Source organism: Felis catus, chromosome B2, assembly GCF_018350175.1.
Source record: "Felis catus isolate Fca126 chromosome B2, F.catus_Fca126_mat1.0, whole genome shotgun sequence".
Lineage (NCBI taxonomy): Eukaryota > Metazoa > Chordata > Mammalia > Carnivora > Felidae > Felis > Felis catus.
Genome location: NC_058372.1, coordinates 5,325,123 through 5,341,084, shown reverse-complemented (window position 1 = coordinate 5,341,084; position 15,962 = coordinate 5,325,123). Strand labels below are relative to the sequence as shown.

Genomic DNA, 15,962 nt, shown 5'->3' with positions numbered 1-15,962 from the left:
AAGAAAAAATGGTGAATATTGACCTGCAAAAATATTCACATATCGTTAAGTTGGAAAAGGAGGCGCGACTGCAAAGAAGTGTGTGTAACACGAATGTATTGAAGAGGAAAAAGGCTGGGAGAACGTTTAGTAAAATATTGGCATGGCTTTCTCTAAAATTTGTCATTTGGGGTGATTAGTTTTATTTTGCTTTATTTTCAAACTTGCTTCAGCTGGCATGTGTATTTGTGAAATTAGGGAAACCTAGTCTGTATTACACAAAATAGTTCCTTTTGATGTAAATTTGCCCTTTGATGGCTTATGGTACTCATATTTATGTTGATCTTACCTTGCTCATGAGAAACCAGCTAAAATATATACTGTGGGATGTTGTTCTTTTGCTGTTAACACAGCATGCATACGTTTCCATGGTAATAACCCAGCATTTGTTGCTTCAACTATATCTTAGGGTCTTTCTGGAAATGCATATTTAACAGTAATTAGTGCAGCCTAGTACATAGTGATTCATTAAATGTTATTTGACACATTCAAACTTGACAAGTATTCAGTACTTGTGGACAAGTATTGTAGAAAAATGTTCCCTCTGCTTTCTGGGAAATAGGTAGATTTTCTGCATTGTGTCCTCTCTTCAAACTATCAGAAGAGGCCTTTTCAGTAAATCGTTATTGATTCCCCTACACTCATCAGAGAGACTGGATAGCCTCCAGTAGATCCTTAGATTCACAAGATGAGCCACAGTTGGTCTCAGTCTACTCAGAAGGACAAAGGATAGGAAACACAGAAGGGCAGCGTCAGATGTATCCTCTTCAAAAGAAGCCCTTGCAGCCATCCAGCAGCTTCTCTGGACCCATGTGACAGCTCAGGTACAAGGAGTTGATGTTTTTAAAGGTGGGTATGAGTTACACCTTGGCTCAGAATCCCCACACCTTGTAGTGCCGGTGTCTCCTATAACCAGCTCCAGGGCCCATCCAGGGCTTCCGCGAGGAACGCGGCCTGTTACAAGAGCAGCCATGCTCCAAGAAAAGCAGAGCCATGGCTTCCCACGAGGTTTCTAGTTTGTCCACAGTCTTCCTGGTCCTGTGCCGTCTACCAGGTATCAGGCATTTTTACCAGAAGCAATGTTGCCTATGACACATGGATACTCCTTTATCAGATTTCCAGTGGAACCAAGACAGAAAGTTAATCCAAGGTCACATTTATCCTAGCAAATGAAAGAGATTCTTTTAAACCTTAACTCATAACCGAATTTAACCTAAAGAAGCTGTTATGGTTTATCTGTGCATTTTTTTTTTGTATTTGGGAGATAAAATACTATATGGTATAATACTATAAATAGTCTACTCGTTTGGGAGAAAATAATATTTTGTTTTCATTATCTTCAGACAAAATTTGACAAAGAGGGAAACGTTACTTCTTTTGGTGAGTATGTTTAATTTTCTTGTAAATTACTTTTCTTTTTTAATCAGTGAGTGAATGAATCTGATGGAAATTAAAAAATTGTAGTGTTTTGAGTAGGATTTCCTTTGCATATGTGGGTATATTGAAAGAGATCTGTCTTCAGCATTTGTCCATCTGTCCTAATTGGAACTGGCAGTACCTGGACAATTCTCTCAGAACTGGTTTTTGGTTTTTTGTCAGGAGCCACTTCCTCTCTAACCAGATGTTAAAGGGATATTTTGAGAGCAGAGGCTGGTATACAGCTGGAGTGCATTTAATTTCTCTTTAGTCTCCCTTTCACTGCCCTAGTCCACATACACATTTTCTGTTCCACATGTAAGACAGACTTACAGAATACTATTGACATTGCAGTGGCAATGGGTGACAGAAGACAGGAAGGACAGGGCACTAGACAGACTCTGCTGCTGATGGACAGTTACTTTTTAAAATGAAACTAAGCATCGCTTTACTGTCTGACCTCAGATGCAGGCCACAGATCTCTCATGTGCTTCCAACCCCATGATCCTGTCCCTGCCATTGCTGAGATCCTGGTGGGATATTTTGGGTGTGTTTTGCTCATTATGTCCTTCAAATGACTGTTGTACTTTGAGCTCTGTCACAGGTGTGATTTGACACTACAAGTACAGATGCTACTGTAACCATATCGTTTCTTGAGTTTCTTCATCCATCATGCTTTCTCTTAGGTAGTAAGTTTAGTTTTCAGGTAGGAGAATCTAGTGAAGAACTGACTTTATTTTCTCATTTTCTGTTAGTCCAAGAACCAAGAAAGTTGAATTATCTCTTCACAGATTTAAAATACTTGAAGATAGAAAACAGGAAATGTAGTTCTTTACAATATGTATTAAAAAAACAAAAAACAAAAAAAGATGGTCCGTCTCTAGAGCTTGAAATCGATACCATGAGTCCTAATCATGTATGGCTGTGGTTATTTTGGTCCCTGGGGGCTTCTATGTACAAAGACATTTTATGAAGTATGGATAAGACCAAAAAAGAATTATTAGAGTTTGACCAAGTTTACTTGAATTTGTTTTGAGGCTAAAATGGCCACTAAAAAGACTAATTTTGGCTTGTTTCTGGTAGTAGAAAGTGATCTTGGTGGTGGGCGGGGTGCTCTGATACAAAACTAAACTCCTCACTTTATTGGTTTGGCCCACTCTTTTTGTTAAAAATCTTTCTTTTATAGAAAAGAAGAAAACTGACTTATATCAAGAATTAGGTCTTCAAGCCAGAGATTTGAGGTTTCAGCATGTGATGAGCATCACAACAAGAAACAATAGAATTATCATGAGAATGGAGGTAAAGGGTTTTTATGTCATCTTCCTTTCCTGCTTCCTAGCTGTCTAGATCAGTATCTAGGTGAAAAGTACCTTTGTACTGACAATGGATGTGTGAGACCTAGGGTACTTGATAACATAACGTGTCATTATGAGCGTAACTCTTCCGTGGGTTCTGTACATATGTTCAGCAGGCATGACTCTTGCTCTGTTTTGTGTTGGAAGAGTTCTGACTGCAGTCTCTATTCTCGCTGTTGGAATTTGGTTTCTAGTTTCTGAAATGGTAGGAGAAAGAATCTTGATTATAATAGACATTTTCAGTTGTATACAGTTATGTGTCATCATAGCATAACTTTAGCCACCAAGAACATATATTCTGGGTTTTCAAATAGCCCAGGAATATCCCTTAAAATTTATAATCTTAACTTATATTTTTATTTCAACAGAAAGCTTTCTAAAACAAAGTCTTCTCCCGTCTACTCAGGGTACACTAAATACAATGTAATTTTCCTTAGTGATTCAGAATAAATTTGAACCTATGTAATTTGGATGGGCTAATGTCTAGAGTTCAGAAATAGATGAGACATGGTTCTCAATGGTATTGGCCCTCCAGTAGACATGAGACATGCTTTCTTTAAAAAGTCTTTGATGGCAGATTTCTGTCGTTTTAACTAGAATTTTTTAAAAAACTAATAATGGAAGCAGTCTTCAGAAAATATTCTTCACTTTTGTTATTGATAGCTAGAACCCTTTAAAAAAGTATCTTTGTCCACCAAAAAACTACAAGAACTGATACGTGAATTCAGTAAATCACAGGATACAAGATCAACAGACAGAAATCCATTGCATTTCTGTACACTAATAACGAAGTAGTAGAGAAATTAAACAGTCCCATTTACAATTGTATCAGAAATAGTAATAACAATAATACCAAAAATAATAAAATACCTAGAAATAAAACATTGATAAAAGAAAGTCAAGATGACATGAAAAAATGGAAAGATATTCCATGCTCATGGATTGGGAGAACAAATAGTTAAAATGTCCAGACTTCCAGAAGCAATCTGCAGATTTATGCAATCCCTGTGAAAATACCAGCAACATTTTTATTGATTTTTTTAAAAATTTTTACTTTAATCACCAGTGCTCATCATGACAAGTGCAGTCCTTAATCCCCATGACCTGTTGTCCCCATCCCTCCACCCACCTACCCCTCTGGTGACCATCAGTTTGTTGTCTGTAGTTAAGGAATCTTAGTTTCTTGGTTTGTCTCTTTTTTTTCCCCCTTTGCTCCTTTTTTTTGTCTTTCTTAAATTACATATATGAGTGAAATTACAGGGTATTTGTCTTTCTCTGACTTACTTCACTTAGCATTATGCTCTTCAGCTCCATCCATATCTTTGCAGATGGCAGGATTTCATTATTTTTTATGGCTGAATAATATATGTATATATCTCATCTCTTTATCCACTCATCAATCAGATATTTGGGCTGCTTCCATATCTTGACTATTGTAAATAATCTGCTATAAACATAGCAGCACATGTATCTCTTCAAATCAGTATTTTTGTATTCTTTGGGTAAACACCTAGTAGTGCAATTACTGGATCATAGGGTAGTTCTATTTTTACCTTTTTGAGGGACCTCTGCACTGTTTGCCACGTGGCTGCACCAGTTTGCATTTCCACCAACAGTGCATGAGGTTCCTTTTTCTCCACAATCTCCTCCAGCATCTCTTGTTTTTTGTGTTGTTGATTTTAGCCATTCTGACAGGTGTGAGGTGGTATCTCCTTGTAGTTTTGATTTGTGTTTCCCTAATAATAAGTGATAATGAGCATCTTTTCATGTGCCTGTTAGCCATCTTCTTTGGAGAAGATGTATGTCTTCTTTGGAGAAACGTCTGCCCATGTCTTTTGCCCATTTTTATTTGAACTATTTGTCTTGGGTATTGAGTTTTATTGGTTCTTTTAGACACTAACCCTTTATTGGATATGTCATTTGCAAATATCTTCTTTCATTCCATAGGTTGCCTTTTGGTTTTGTTCATTGTTTCCTCTGTTTCCTCTGCAGGAGCTTTTTATGTTGATGTAGTCCCATTAGTTTATTTTTGTTTTTGTTTCCTTACCTCAAGAGACATGTCTAGAAAAATGTTTCTATAGCCAATGGCAAAAAAGATACTTACTGCCTGTGTTCTCTTCTAGGGGTTTTGTGGTTTCAGGTCTCATGTTTAGGTCTTTAATCCATTTTGAATTTGTTTTTGTGTGTGGTGTAAGAAAGTGGTCCAGTTTCATTCTTTTGCATGTTGCTGTCTAGTTTTCCCAGCACCATTTGTTGAAGAGACTGTCTTTCCCATTGGATATTCTTTCCTGCTTTGTCAAACATTAATTAACTATATAACTGTGTGTTTATTTCTGGGCTTTCTATTCTGTTCCATTGGTCTGTGTGTCTGTTTTTGTGCCAGTACCCTACTGTTTTGACTATTGGCAGCTTTGAAATACAACTTGAAATCCAGAATTGTGATGCTCCCGCTTTGCTTTGCTTTTTCAAGATTTCTTTGGCTCTTTCAGGGTCTTTTGTGGTTCTGTACAAATTTTAGGACTGTTTGTTCTAGCTCTGTGAAAAATGCTGTTGGTATTTTGATAGGGATTGCATTAAATGTACAGATTGTTTTGTGTAGTATAGACAGTTTAACAGTATTCTTCCAGTCTATGAGCATGGAATGTCTTTCCATTTCTTTGTGTTGTCTTGAATTTCTTCTTTCATCAGTGTTTTATAGTTTCCAGTACAGGTCTTTCACCTCTTTGGTTACATTTATTCCAAGGTATCTTTTTTTTTTTTTAATTTTTTAATACTTATTTTGAGAGAGAGAGCGAGAGAGCAGGGGAGAGGGCAGAGAGAAAGGGGAGACATAGAATCCAAAGCAGGCTCTAGGCTCTGAGCTGTCAGCATAGAGCCCAGTGTGGGGCTCAAACTCATAAGATCATGACCTGAGCTGAAGTTGGACGCTCAACTTACTGAGCCACCTAGGTGCCCCAGTATTTATCATTTTTCATGCAATTGTAAATGGGATTTTTTTTCCTAATTTCTGTCTCTGCTGCTTCATCATCAGTGTATAGAAATGGAACAGATTTCTTTACATTGATTTGTACCCTGCGACTTTACTGAATTCGTGTATCAGCTCTAGCAGTTTTGTGGTGGAGTCCTCAGGGTTTTCTATATGTAGTATCACATCATCTGCAAATAGTGGAAGTTTTACTTATTCCTTGCCAAATTGGATAATTTATTTCTTTTTGTTGTCTGATTGCTGTGGCTAGGACTTCCAGTACTATGTTGAATAAAAGTGGTGAGCAAGCACATTCTTGTTCCTGGTCTTAGTGGAAAAGCTCTCAGTTTTTCACCATTGAGGATGATGTTTGCTGTGAGTTTTTCATATATGGCCTTTCTTATGTTGAGGTATGTTCCCTCTAAACCTACTTTGTGGAGGATTTTTATCATGGATGTTGTACTTTGTCAAATGCTTTCTCTGCATCTGTTGAAATGATCGTATGGTTTTTATTCTTTCTCTTGTGGATGTGATGTATCATGTTGATTGATTTGCAAATATTGAATCACCCTTGCATCCCAGGAATAATTTCTACTTGATCATAGTAAATGATTGTTTTGATTTATTGTTGAATTTGGTTTGCTAGTATTTTGTTGAGGATTTTTGCATCTGTGTTCACAGAGATATTGGCTTATAGTTCTCTCTGGTCTAATCTTTATTTCCTTTTTCCTGCTGGCTTTAGGCTTTGTTAGTCTTTATCTAGCTTCTTCAGGTGTAAGGTTAGGTTGTTTATTTGAGATTGTTCTTCTTCAGGCAGGCCTGTATTGCTGTATATTTCCCTCTTAGGACCATTTTTGCTGCATCCGAAAGATTTTGGACCATTGTGTATTCATTTTCACTTGTTTCCATGCACTTTGTTTCCAGCTTTCTTCTTTTGTTTCCTGTTTGACCATTCATTGTTTAGTAGCATATTATTTAACCTCCATGTATTTGTGTTCTTTCCAGGTTTGTTCTTATGGTTGATTTCTAGTTTCATAGTGTTATGATCAGAAAAGATGCATGGTATGAATTTGATCTTTTTCAATTTGTTGAGGCTTGTTTTTTTTGCCTAATATGTGATCTATTCTGGAGAATGTTCCATGTGCACTTGGAAAGAATGTGTATTGTGCTGTTTTAGGATGGAATGTTCTGAATATATCTGTTAAATCCATGCGGTCCAGTGTGTTATTCAAAGCCATGGTTTCCAGGTGCTGGGTGGCTCAGTCATTAAGCATCTGACTTTGGCTCAGGTTGTGATCTCATGGTTTGTGAATTTGAGTCCCACATCAGGTAATCTCGAGCCCTGTCTCTCTCTCTCTCTCTCTCTCTCTCTCTCTCTCTCTCTCTCTCTTCCTTCTCTCTCTCTCTCTCTTCCTTCTCTCTCTCTCTGCCCGTTTTGGGATTCTCTCTCTCCGCCTCTCTCTCTTTTTCTCAAAAAAAAAAAAAAAAAAAAAAAGAAAAGCCATTGTTTCCTTGTTGATTTTTTTTTTTAAATATACGAAATTTATTGTCAAATTAGCTTCCATACAACACCCAGTGCTCATCCCAAAAGATTCCCTCTTCAATGCCCATCACCTAACTTGTTGATTTTCTGATTGGATGATCTGTCCATTGATATAAGTAAGGTGTTAAAGTCCCCTATTGTTATTGAATTATTCTCACTTAGTTCCTTTATGTTTAACTATTTGATCTATTTGGTTGCTTCCATGTTGGGTGCGTTAATATTTACAATTGTTACATCTTCTTGTTGGATTGTCCCTTTTATAATTATATAGTGTCCCTCTTCGTCTCTTATTACAGTCTTCGGTTTTTGTTTTTGTTTTTGTTTTTGAAAACTTTAAGTTTGTTTATTTTTGAGAGATAGAGACAGAGTGTGAGCAGGGGAGGGGCAGAGAGAGAAGGAGATACAGAACTCAAAGCAGGCTCCAGGCTATAAGCTGTCAGCACAGAGCCTGATGCAGGGCTCAAACTCATGAACCATGAGATTATGACCTGAGCTAAAGTCGGGCATTCAACAGAGTGAGCCACCCAGGTGCCCCAATTACATTCTTAAAATCTATTTTATGTGATTTAAATATTGCTATCCCAGCTTTCTTTTCACTTCCATGTGCATGACAAATATTTCCACCCCCTCACTTTTGATCTGCATGTGTTTTTAGGTCTAAAATGCATCTCTTATGGACAGCATATAGATTGGTCTTTTTTTTTTTTAATCCATTTTGTTACTCTGTGTCTTTTGATTGGAGTGTGTAGTTCATTTACATTCAAAATAATGTATTTATGCCATTTATGTGATTTGTGGTTGTTTCTGAAGATTTTCTCTGATCCTTTCTTTCTTTCATGGTTTGCTGGGTTTCTTTCGTGATATACTTGGAGTCTTTTCTCTGTATTTTTTTTCATATCACTGGTTTTGATTTCTGGTTATCATTAGGTTTATATACAACGTCTTTTGCAGTCTATATTAAGTTGATGGTCATTTAAGTTTGGACCCATTCTTTACTTCTCCCCTCCCGCCCCCACATTTTAGGTATACATGTCATATTTTACGTCCTTTTATTTTGTGAGTTCCTTGACTGATTTTTTTTTCCCAGAAGTGTTCATTTTTACTGATTTTGTGTTTCTTACCTTCATACTGTCATTTTTGGTCTTTTCTTTGCAGTCAAGGATTCCCCTTCAGCATTTCTAGCAGGATTGGATTAGTGGCCATGAGTTCCTTTAGTTTTTGTTTGCCTGGGTAACTCTTTATCTCTACTTCAATTCTGAATGACAGCCTTGCTGAATAGAGTATTCTCTTTTTTAATTTTTAAAAAATATTTATTTGTTTTTGAGAGACAGAGTACAAGCGGGGGAAGGGAAGAGAGAGAGGGAGACACAGAATCTGAAGCAGGCTACAGGCTCTGAGAGTTAGCACAGAACCTAATGTAGAGCTCGAACTCACGAACTGTGAGATCATGACCTGAGCCAAAGTCAGACGCTCAACCAACTAAACCACCCAGGAGCCCCTGGATAGAGTATTCTTTCTTGGCAGCAGGTTTCTCCCATTTTGTACTTTGAATGTATCATGCCATCTCTCTGTCTTGGAAAATTTCTGCTGAAAAAAATCTGTCGCTAGGCTTATGGAGTTTCCTTTGTATGTAACTGTCTTCTATTGTCTTGCTGCTTTTAATCTTATTTCTTTATCACTGTATTTTGCCATTTTAATTACAATAGGTCTTCGTGTGGATATGCTTATATTGATTTTGTTGGGAGTTCTCTGTGCCTCTTGAATCTGGATATCTGTTTCCTTCCCCACATTAGGGAAGTTTTCAGCTATTTTTCTTCAGATAAATTCTCTACCTCCTTTTGTCTCTCTTCTTTTGGGACTCCCGTAATACGAATGTTACTACATTTGATGGAGTCACTGAGTTCCCTAAGGCTGTTCTCCTGTTGCGTAATTCTTTTTTCTCCCTTTTGTATAGCTTGGTTACATTATTCTGTCTTCTAGGTCATTAATTCATTCCTCTGCTTCTTCAGCCTGCTGTTTATTCCATCAAGCGAAGTGTTTCTCATTTCATGTATTGAGCCCTTTATCTCTTTATGTTTCCTCATCTCTTTGTCAAGGGTCTCACTGATGTTGTCCACTCTTAAGTCCATTGAGTATCCCTATGATCATTGTTTTAAATTCTCCATCAGGTTTGTTACCTATATCTGTTTTATTTAGATCTCTGGCTATGGCCTTGTCCTGTTCTTTTATTTGGGGCAAATTCCCTGTCTTCTCATTCTGTATGAGTATCTCTACCTGTTTCTGTGTGTAGGAAAGTCAGCTACATCTCCTGTCCTTGAAGGGAATGTTCTTACGAAGAAGAGGTCCTGTGTAGTGTCTGCAGTGTAGTTTCCCTTGTTCCCCAGGGCCTGGTACTTCTGGTACTATCTCCAATCCATGCTCAACACCAAAAATACCAAATAATCCAATTAAAAAATGAGCAGAGACATGAACAGACATTTTTCCAATGAAGACATACAGATGGCCAACAGACACATGAAAAGGTGTTGAACATCACTCATCAGGGAAATACAAATCAAAACCACAGTGAGATATTATCTCACAGCTATCTGAATGGCTAGAATCAAAAATGCAAGAAACAGCAGGTGTTGGTGAGAATGTGGAGAGAAAGGAACCTCGTGCACTATTGGTGGCAATGCAAACTGGTACAGCCATTGTGGAAAACGGTATGGAGATCCCTGAAACAGTTAAAAATAGAACTACCCTATGATTCAGCAATCACACCACTGGGTATTAACCCAAAGAAAACGAAAACACTAACTTGAAAAGATATATGCACCCCTGTGTTTATAGCAGCATTATTTACAATAACCAAATTATGGAAGCAACCCAGGTGTTCATCAGTAGATGAATGGATAAAGGAAGTGAGGTATACACACACACAATGGAATATTAGCCATAAGAAAGTATTAAATCTTGCTATTTGTGACAACATGGATGGAGCTAGAGAATGTAATGGTAAGTGAAAAAAGTCAGAAAGACAGGTGCCATATGTATTCACTCATGTGGAATTTAAGAAACAAAAATGAACAAAGTAGAAAAGACACAAACCAAAAAACCAGACTCTTAGCTACAGAGAACACACTGGTGGTCACCAGTGTGGAGAGGGTGGGGGGATGGGTGAAAGAGGTGAAGGGCATTAAGAGTACACTTACAATGATGAACACTGAGTAACATATACAATTGCTGAGTCACTATATTGTACACCTGGAACTAACATAACACTGTGTTAAGTATACTGGAATTAAAATAACTCTTTCCCCTGATAATTTTTAAAAAATTATCTCTTTGAAGAAGTGTGTGACAAAGCAAATTTAGCAGAATGCTAATTATACAGTCTAAATGATATGTATGTAGGTGTTCACTGTGATTTTTCAACTTTTCTGTATAAAAAATTTCATAATAAAACATTAGGAAAAAAATGTGAAAAATCTCTTAATTTTTATGTCACTAATACAGTGGCCACAGGCTACCTGTCCATATGACTCTTCTCACTAAAAGGATGCCAGTCTTGAGAATAAATTTCTAATTTCATAGTGTTCTAAATTAGATCATTAAGATTATGTTTTATCTTTATATTTTCAAATAGCTTAATATGTTTTGGTAACATTTTAAAAAGGCAACTTTCCCATTTCAGCCAAACTAATCATGATTAAGTCATTTCTGAAAGTCCACCAAAACGTGACTTTTAAGAAAACCTTTTCTTTGTTCCCTGTTATCTCATGATGACCTGTAAGTCTTCATATGTAGTTTGATTCCAGTTCTGTTGAGGGTTAGAGGTATCAAGACTTACATATATTTTAGCCTTCCTTTCTTTAAAAAGTATATCTTAGGGTTTTTAAAAAAACCTAATTAACAATGATTTGGTTTAGGCTTAATCCAAGTTTAAAAAAGTATTAAACCCTACTTCATGGCTGTTACTCTCCTCCTGCAGCTCTATAACTTGCATATATGCACGTGTATGTGTTTGTGTATACATATATGTGATTTCTTTTTTTTACAGTATTTGAAAGCTGTGATAACTCCAGAGTGTCTTCTGATACTAGATTATCGTAATTTAAATTTAGAGCAATGGCTATTCCGGGAACTCCCCTCACAGTTGGCTGGAGAAGGACAACTTGTCACATACCCTTTACCTTTTGAGTTCAGGGCTATAGAAGCACTCCTACAATATTGGGTAAGCCTATATTTTTATTTAGCTTCTTGAATTTGTTCTTGTTTATTAAAAAAATTTTTAACATTTATTTATTTTTGAGAGACAGAGACAGGACAAGTGGGGGGAGGGCCAGAAGGAGAGGGAGACACAGAATCCAAAACGGGCTCCAGGCTCTGAGCTGTCAGCACAGAGCCCGATATGGGGATTGAACCCACAAACTGTGAGATCATGACCTGAGCTGGAGTTGGATGCTTAACCGACTGAGTGTCCCTGTTCTTTGTCTCGTTTAAGACAAAGTTGGTATTGTTGCGATGGCACTTTCCCTAACCACACCCTGTCTCCAAACGAAAACATCTCTAAGGGTCCTGTATAGAGAAAGAAGTTAATTCTTTTTTTTTATTATTTTTTTATTTTTTCAATATATGAAATTTACTGTCAAATTGGTTTCCATACAACACCCAGTGCTCATCCCAAAAGGTGCCCTCCTCAATACCCATCACCCACCCTCCCCTCCCTCCCACCCCCATCAACCCTCAGTTTGTTCTCAGTTTTTAACAGTCTCTTATGCTTTGGCTCTCTCCCACTCTAACCTCTTTTTTTTTTTTTTCCTTCCCCTCCCCCATGAGTTTCTGTTAAGTTTCTCAGGATCCACATAAGAGTGAAACCATACGGTATCTGTCTTTCTCTGTATGGCTTATTTCACTTAGCATCACACTCTCCAGTTCCATCCACGTTGCTACAAAAGGCCATATTTCATTCTTTCTCATTGCCACGTAGTATTCCATTGTGTATATAAACCACAACTGAAAGAAGTTAATTCTTAAGCTATATGACCCAATCAAATAGATCTAAGGTCCCTAGGTATAGTTTACAAAGTTTCTTTAAGAGTCCTATTAGGACATTCCCTTAAGCACATTTTAAGTTGGCTGTCCTTTGTGCAGTGTTGATAACTGTATTCGGGGGTGATAATTCAAAATATTTAACATCCTAAGTATCATACAAGAGAACATATCAAAAAAGTTTTAAATATATTCCATTTTATTCTGTAACTAAATTATATATTGTAAAACTGCATATACATGATAAATGTTCTAGCTCAGATCACTCATCAGATCATTCTAATACGTTCCACATCACTCTGTTTGTACAATGCTTTGTTTGAGACAGCTAGTGATGCCACTGTTTGAGACGTAGTTTGACCTAGGAGCCACGTGTAATTCTTCTAATGACTCCCCCATTATGTTGATAGTCACTGAGTGTTTGGAGACCCTGTCAGGCCCTGAACAAGGATGGTCACTGGCCTCCTGGCCCCCACAGATTGTTCATTATCTGTCCTTCTCGTTAGGTTAGTGTCCGGAGCTAGCTGCATGCAACAGTTTTAGGAGCATGCTAACCAGAGTGAGGGAAGGAAGCAGGGAAAGAGCACGCACAGTGGGTGAGGACCAGGTGAACCTGCGTCCCTTCTCTCTCGTCTGCCCTGCTGTACTGAGGGAGCCGGAAATGGCTGCATCCCCCACTCAACCCGGGCTAATGAAGCAGGAGCTCAAGCTAGTATGAGCCCATGCAACGGTGACTAGTTGGAGCGGGGGACGGAGAGAAGAGAAGGTGCAGCCAGGGGTCAGTGACAGGTTACGTAGGCTGAGGAAGCTCTCGGTTCTCATGCTGAGACCAACAGTAAATGCTGGGATTTATGTCATTAACTAGTTTTACTAATTACTGCTTAATTCTGTTACACTCTGTACCAACTGTTATATCCATATTTAACCACTGGAATAGCTCTGTCCGTGCTTTCTTGCTGAATGTCTGCCATGCTTCTATATACCTGAATAATAGACTTTGACTTGACACTGATTTGTTTTTTTAAAGTCCCAAGTTACGTTTTGATTTTCAGAAGAGTTTGTTATATAGGAATTTTGAACTGCATTCTGTTGACTGAGAACATGGGTTATCAACTGTAGAGTTTGTGTTGTAGCCGTGGAACGACAGGTTTACTTTTAGTCCGTCAGTCTTGTGTTCCTTTCATAATGAGTGTTTATGCGGGAAGACTGTATGAGAGCTGATTCCCTGTTGACCAAGTGCAAGTTGGGTGACAACATCACGTGTGCTTATCTCATAACCTGGTAGATGTAGTTCTTGAATTGTCCAGAGTCAGCATTCCAGCAGTGACGTGTTCCCAGCCATTACAGATTTTTGTGTTTAATCAGAAGATAGATCACTGACCCTGAGTATTCTAAAAAGATTGTTTTAATTCTTATGAAAGGTCATGTTGTTATCTAGATCAGCACTCTTCAGGGGAAACTTAGTGTTTTGCAACCACTGATCCTTGAGACATTGGAAGCTTTAGTGGATCCCAAACATTCCTCTGTAGACAGAAGCAAACTGCACATCTTGCTACAAAATGGCAAAAGGTAAATACAGGTGATTTACCTATTTGGGAGATAGACACAACAGTGAAATGCATTGTATAAATTCAGATACAAAATTAATATGTTTCTTACCTGTTTTAAAAATACCAACTAGTCTTGGTAATGGTAACGACTTACTCTCCATGTCTTCAAAATAGGAAAGTAGCCTACGTGGGAAGTTGAGCTAAAAAGGGCACACGGGCTAATGTTTATTGAAAAGCTGTTTTGCATGAAATGCTGCATTAGGGTCTTGAATGTACTTTTGGTTTGGGAATTGATTCTTAATGTGCATGGTAAATATCAAAATTTTTTTACAAGTCAGTGTTTACCATCAATGTATAAGTGATCAATTTGATAAGATACTTTAAAAAGGCACTTTTCTTGTAGTGAAATGTGTAAGTTTATGTTATTGATCATTTCTATACAACTACTCTTCTAGTCTGTCAGAGTTAGAAACCGATATCAAAATTTTCAAAGAGTCCATTTTGGAGATCTTGGATGAAGAAGAGAGGCTGGAGGAGCTCTGTCTAACAAAGTGGAGTGACCCACAAGTCTTGTGAGTATGTAGTCGTGCTTTGCTACTTATTTTGGTAGGATCTGTCACCTGTCTTCCTCAGGGTGGTTTTTCATAGAGAACGTAACGTTTTCTGAAAAGCAGAAAATAGAGGCACCTTTTATCCCCGGTTGTTTCACTATTTCCCCATATGTATTGCATCTTATTCAGTGTAACAAGGATATATTGAGTGCACACTGTGCTGGTCTACGATGAGTATAAACACACCATTACCTGTATCTTCAAGGGACTGGCCACCAAAGTGGCCCACACATCTACCCAGACAACTTAGGGAGCACAGTGGAAGAGGGAAATATTCACGTGGGGATGGGGAGACGGCGGCGAAGGAAGGGAAGACATGGACATATGTTCTGTATCTTTTGTCTAGTGTAAAAACGCTTATCTTATAAATCTTTTATCTCTTACAAAATTAGAAATCATTTACTCTCCTTATGCCCACTCAAGTTAAATGTTTACTTTTTAAGTACTCAATATTTTTTTGTTCTTTGTAGATGAGTTTTAGAAATTAATGGAGACATCTTTGTCACGTCCATAGTTTCCACAGTCTGTACAGATTTTTTAAAGCATTTTGAGACATTAGTTACCTATATTTTAAAAAGGAAAAATTAAGATTAAAAGGGCTATTATAGCAGAGAGATATAATAACTTGAACACACTTTTATTTGCTTTTTATTAGGCCAGTCTGTGTCTAATATACTTTGTAAGTGTCTTTCACAGAGCACTTCACTCCTACTTACTCCCTATGGTAGGGTGGTAGGGAGTATAAGTAAAGGCTCACAAAATAACTATTGACATCATTCAAGAACACTTTTCTTCCTATATGAAAATAACATTATGTATCTATCTTGGAAAGGAAATGCTATGTTCATTTTTAGTTTTACCTGATTTGCACTAATTTGCACTCCTTCACCAGCATTTACACATCTGGATTTTCCTATAGGTGGTAGTGCATATTTGCATGAGAATCCTGTGAATTGGGGCCCTGGAATACAGTGAACCCGGCTATCCTGCATTGGGGATAGGGCCTGTGCGCCACCCCCCCCCCCCGCCCCACTTAGTCTAATAGTGCTTGGGGTCGCCTGACAAAGCCACTCACAGACTGACCTCCATCACAATAATAGAAAAGACAAAGGCCAGTTTTGTCATCAGTAGCTGAATATTGTATACAGAATCAGGAAGTTTTTGGTATGAATGTATGATGCATGTATTGGGGGTATGTTAATTATGTTAACGCTTTTAATTGAAGTGAAAAGAGCAGTGCAGGAATCGACCATGCAGAAGAGATGGAATTGCTGTTGGAAAACTACTACCGATTAGCTGAGGATCTTTCCAATGCAGCTCGGGAACTCAGGGCACTGATTGATGATTCACAGAGTATCATATTCATCAATCTGGACAGGTAAGAAAGCATTCTATAAATCAGTCAGTAAATATTTTAAAGTAATTCTAAAGTGATAAAGCTTTTAAGGC

General features: G+C 37.7%; 1 protein-coding gene across 3 annotated transcripts in view; it reads left to right on the top strand.

The window, feature by feature from the left end:
• Nucleotides 1-15,962, top strand: part of MRS2 (magnesium transporter MRS2) — a 42,359-nt gene that overhangs the window by 4,263 nt on the left and 22,134 nt on the right. For all 3 annotated transcript variants that reach the window (XM_023253618.2, XM_045057055.1, XR_006597492.1), the window contains exons 3-8: nt 1,383-1,419; nt 2,642-2,754; nt 11,361-11,534; nt 13,791-13,921; nt 14,358-14,474; nt 15,739-15,891. In XM_023253618.2, the coding sequence (XP_023109386.1) occupies nt 1,383-1,419; nt 2,642-2,754; nt 11,361-11,534; nt 13,791-13,921; nt 14,358-14,474; nt 15,739-15,891 (725 nt within the window). The remainder of the gene's footprint in view (nt 1-1,382; nt 1,420-2,641; nt 2,755-11,360; nt 11,535-13,790; nt 13,922-14,357; nt 14,475-15,738; nt 15,892-15,962) is intronic.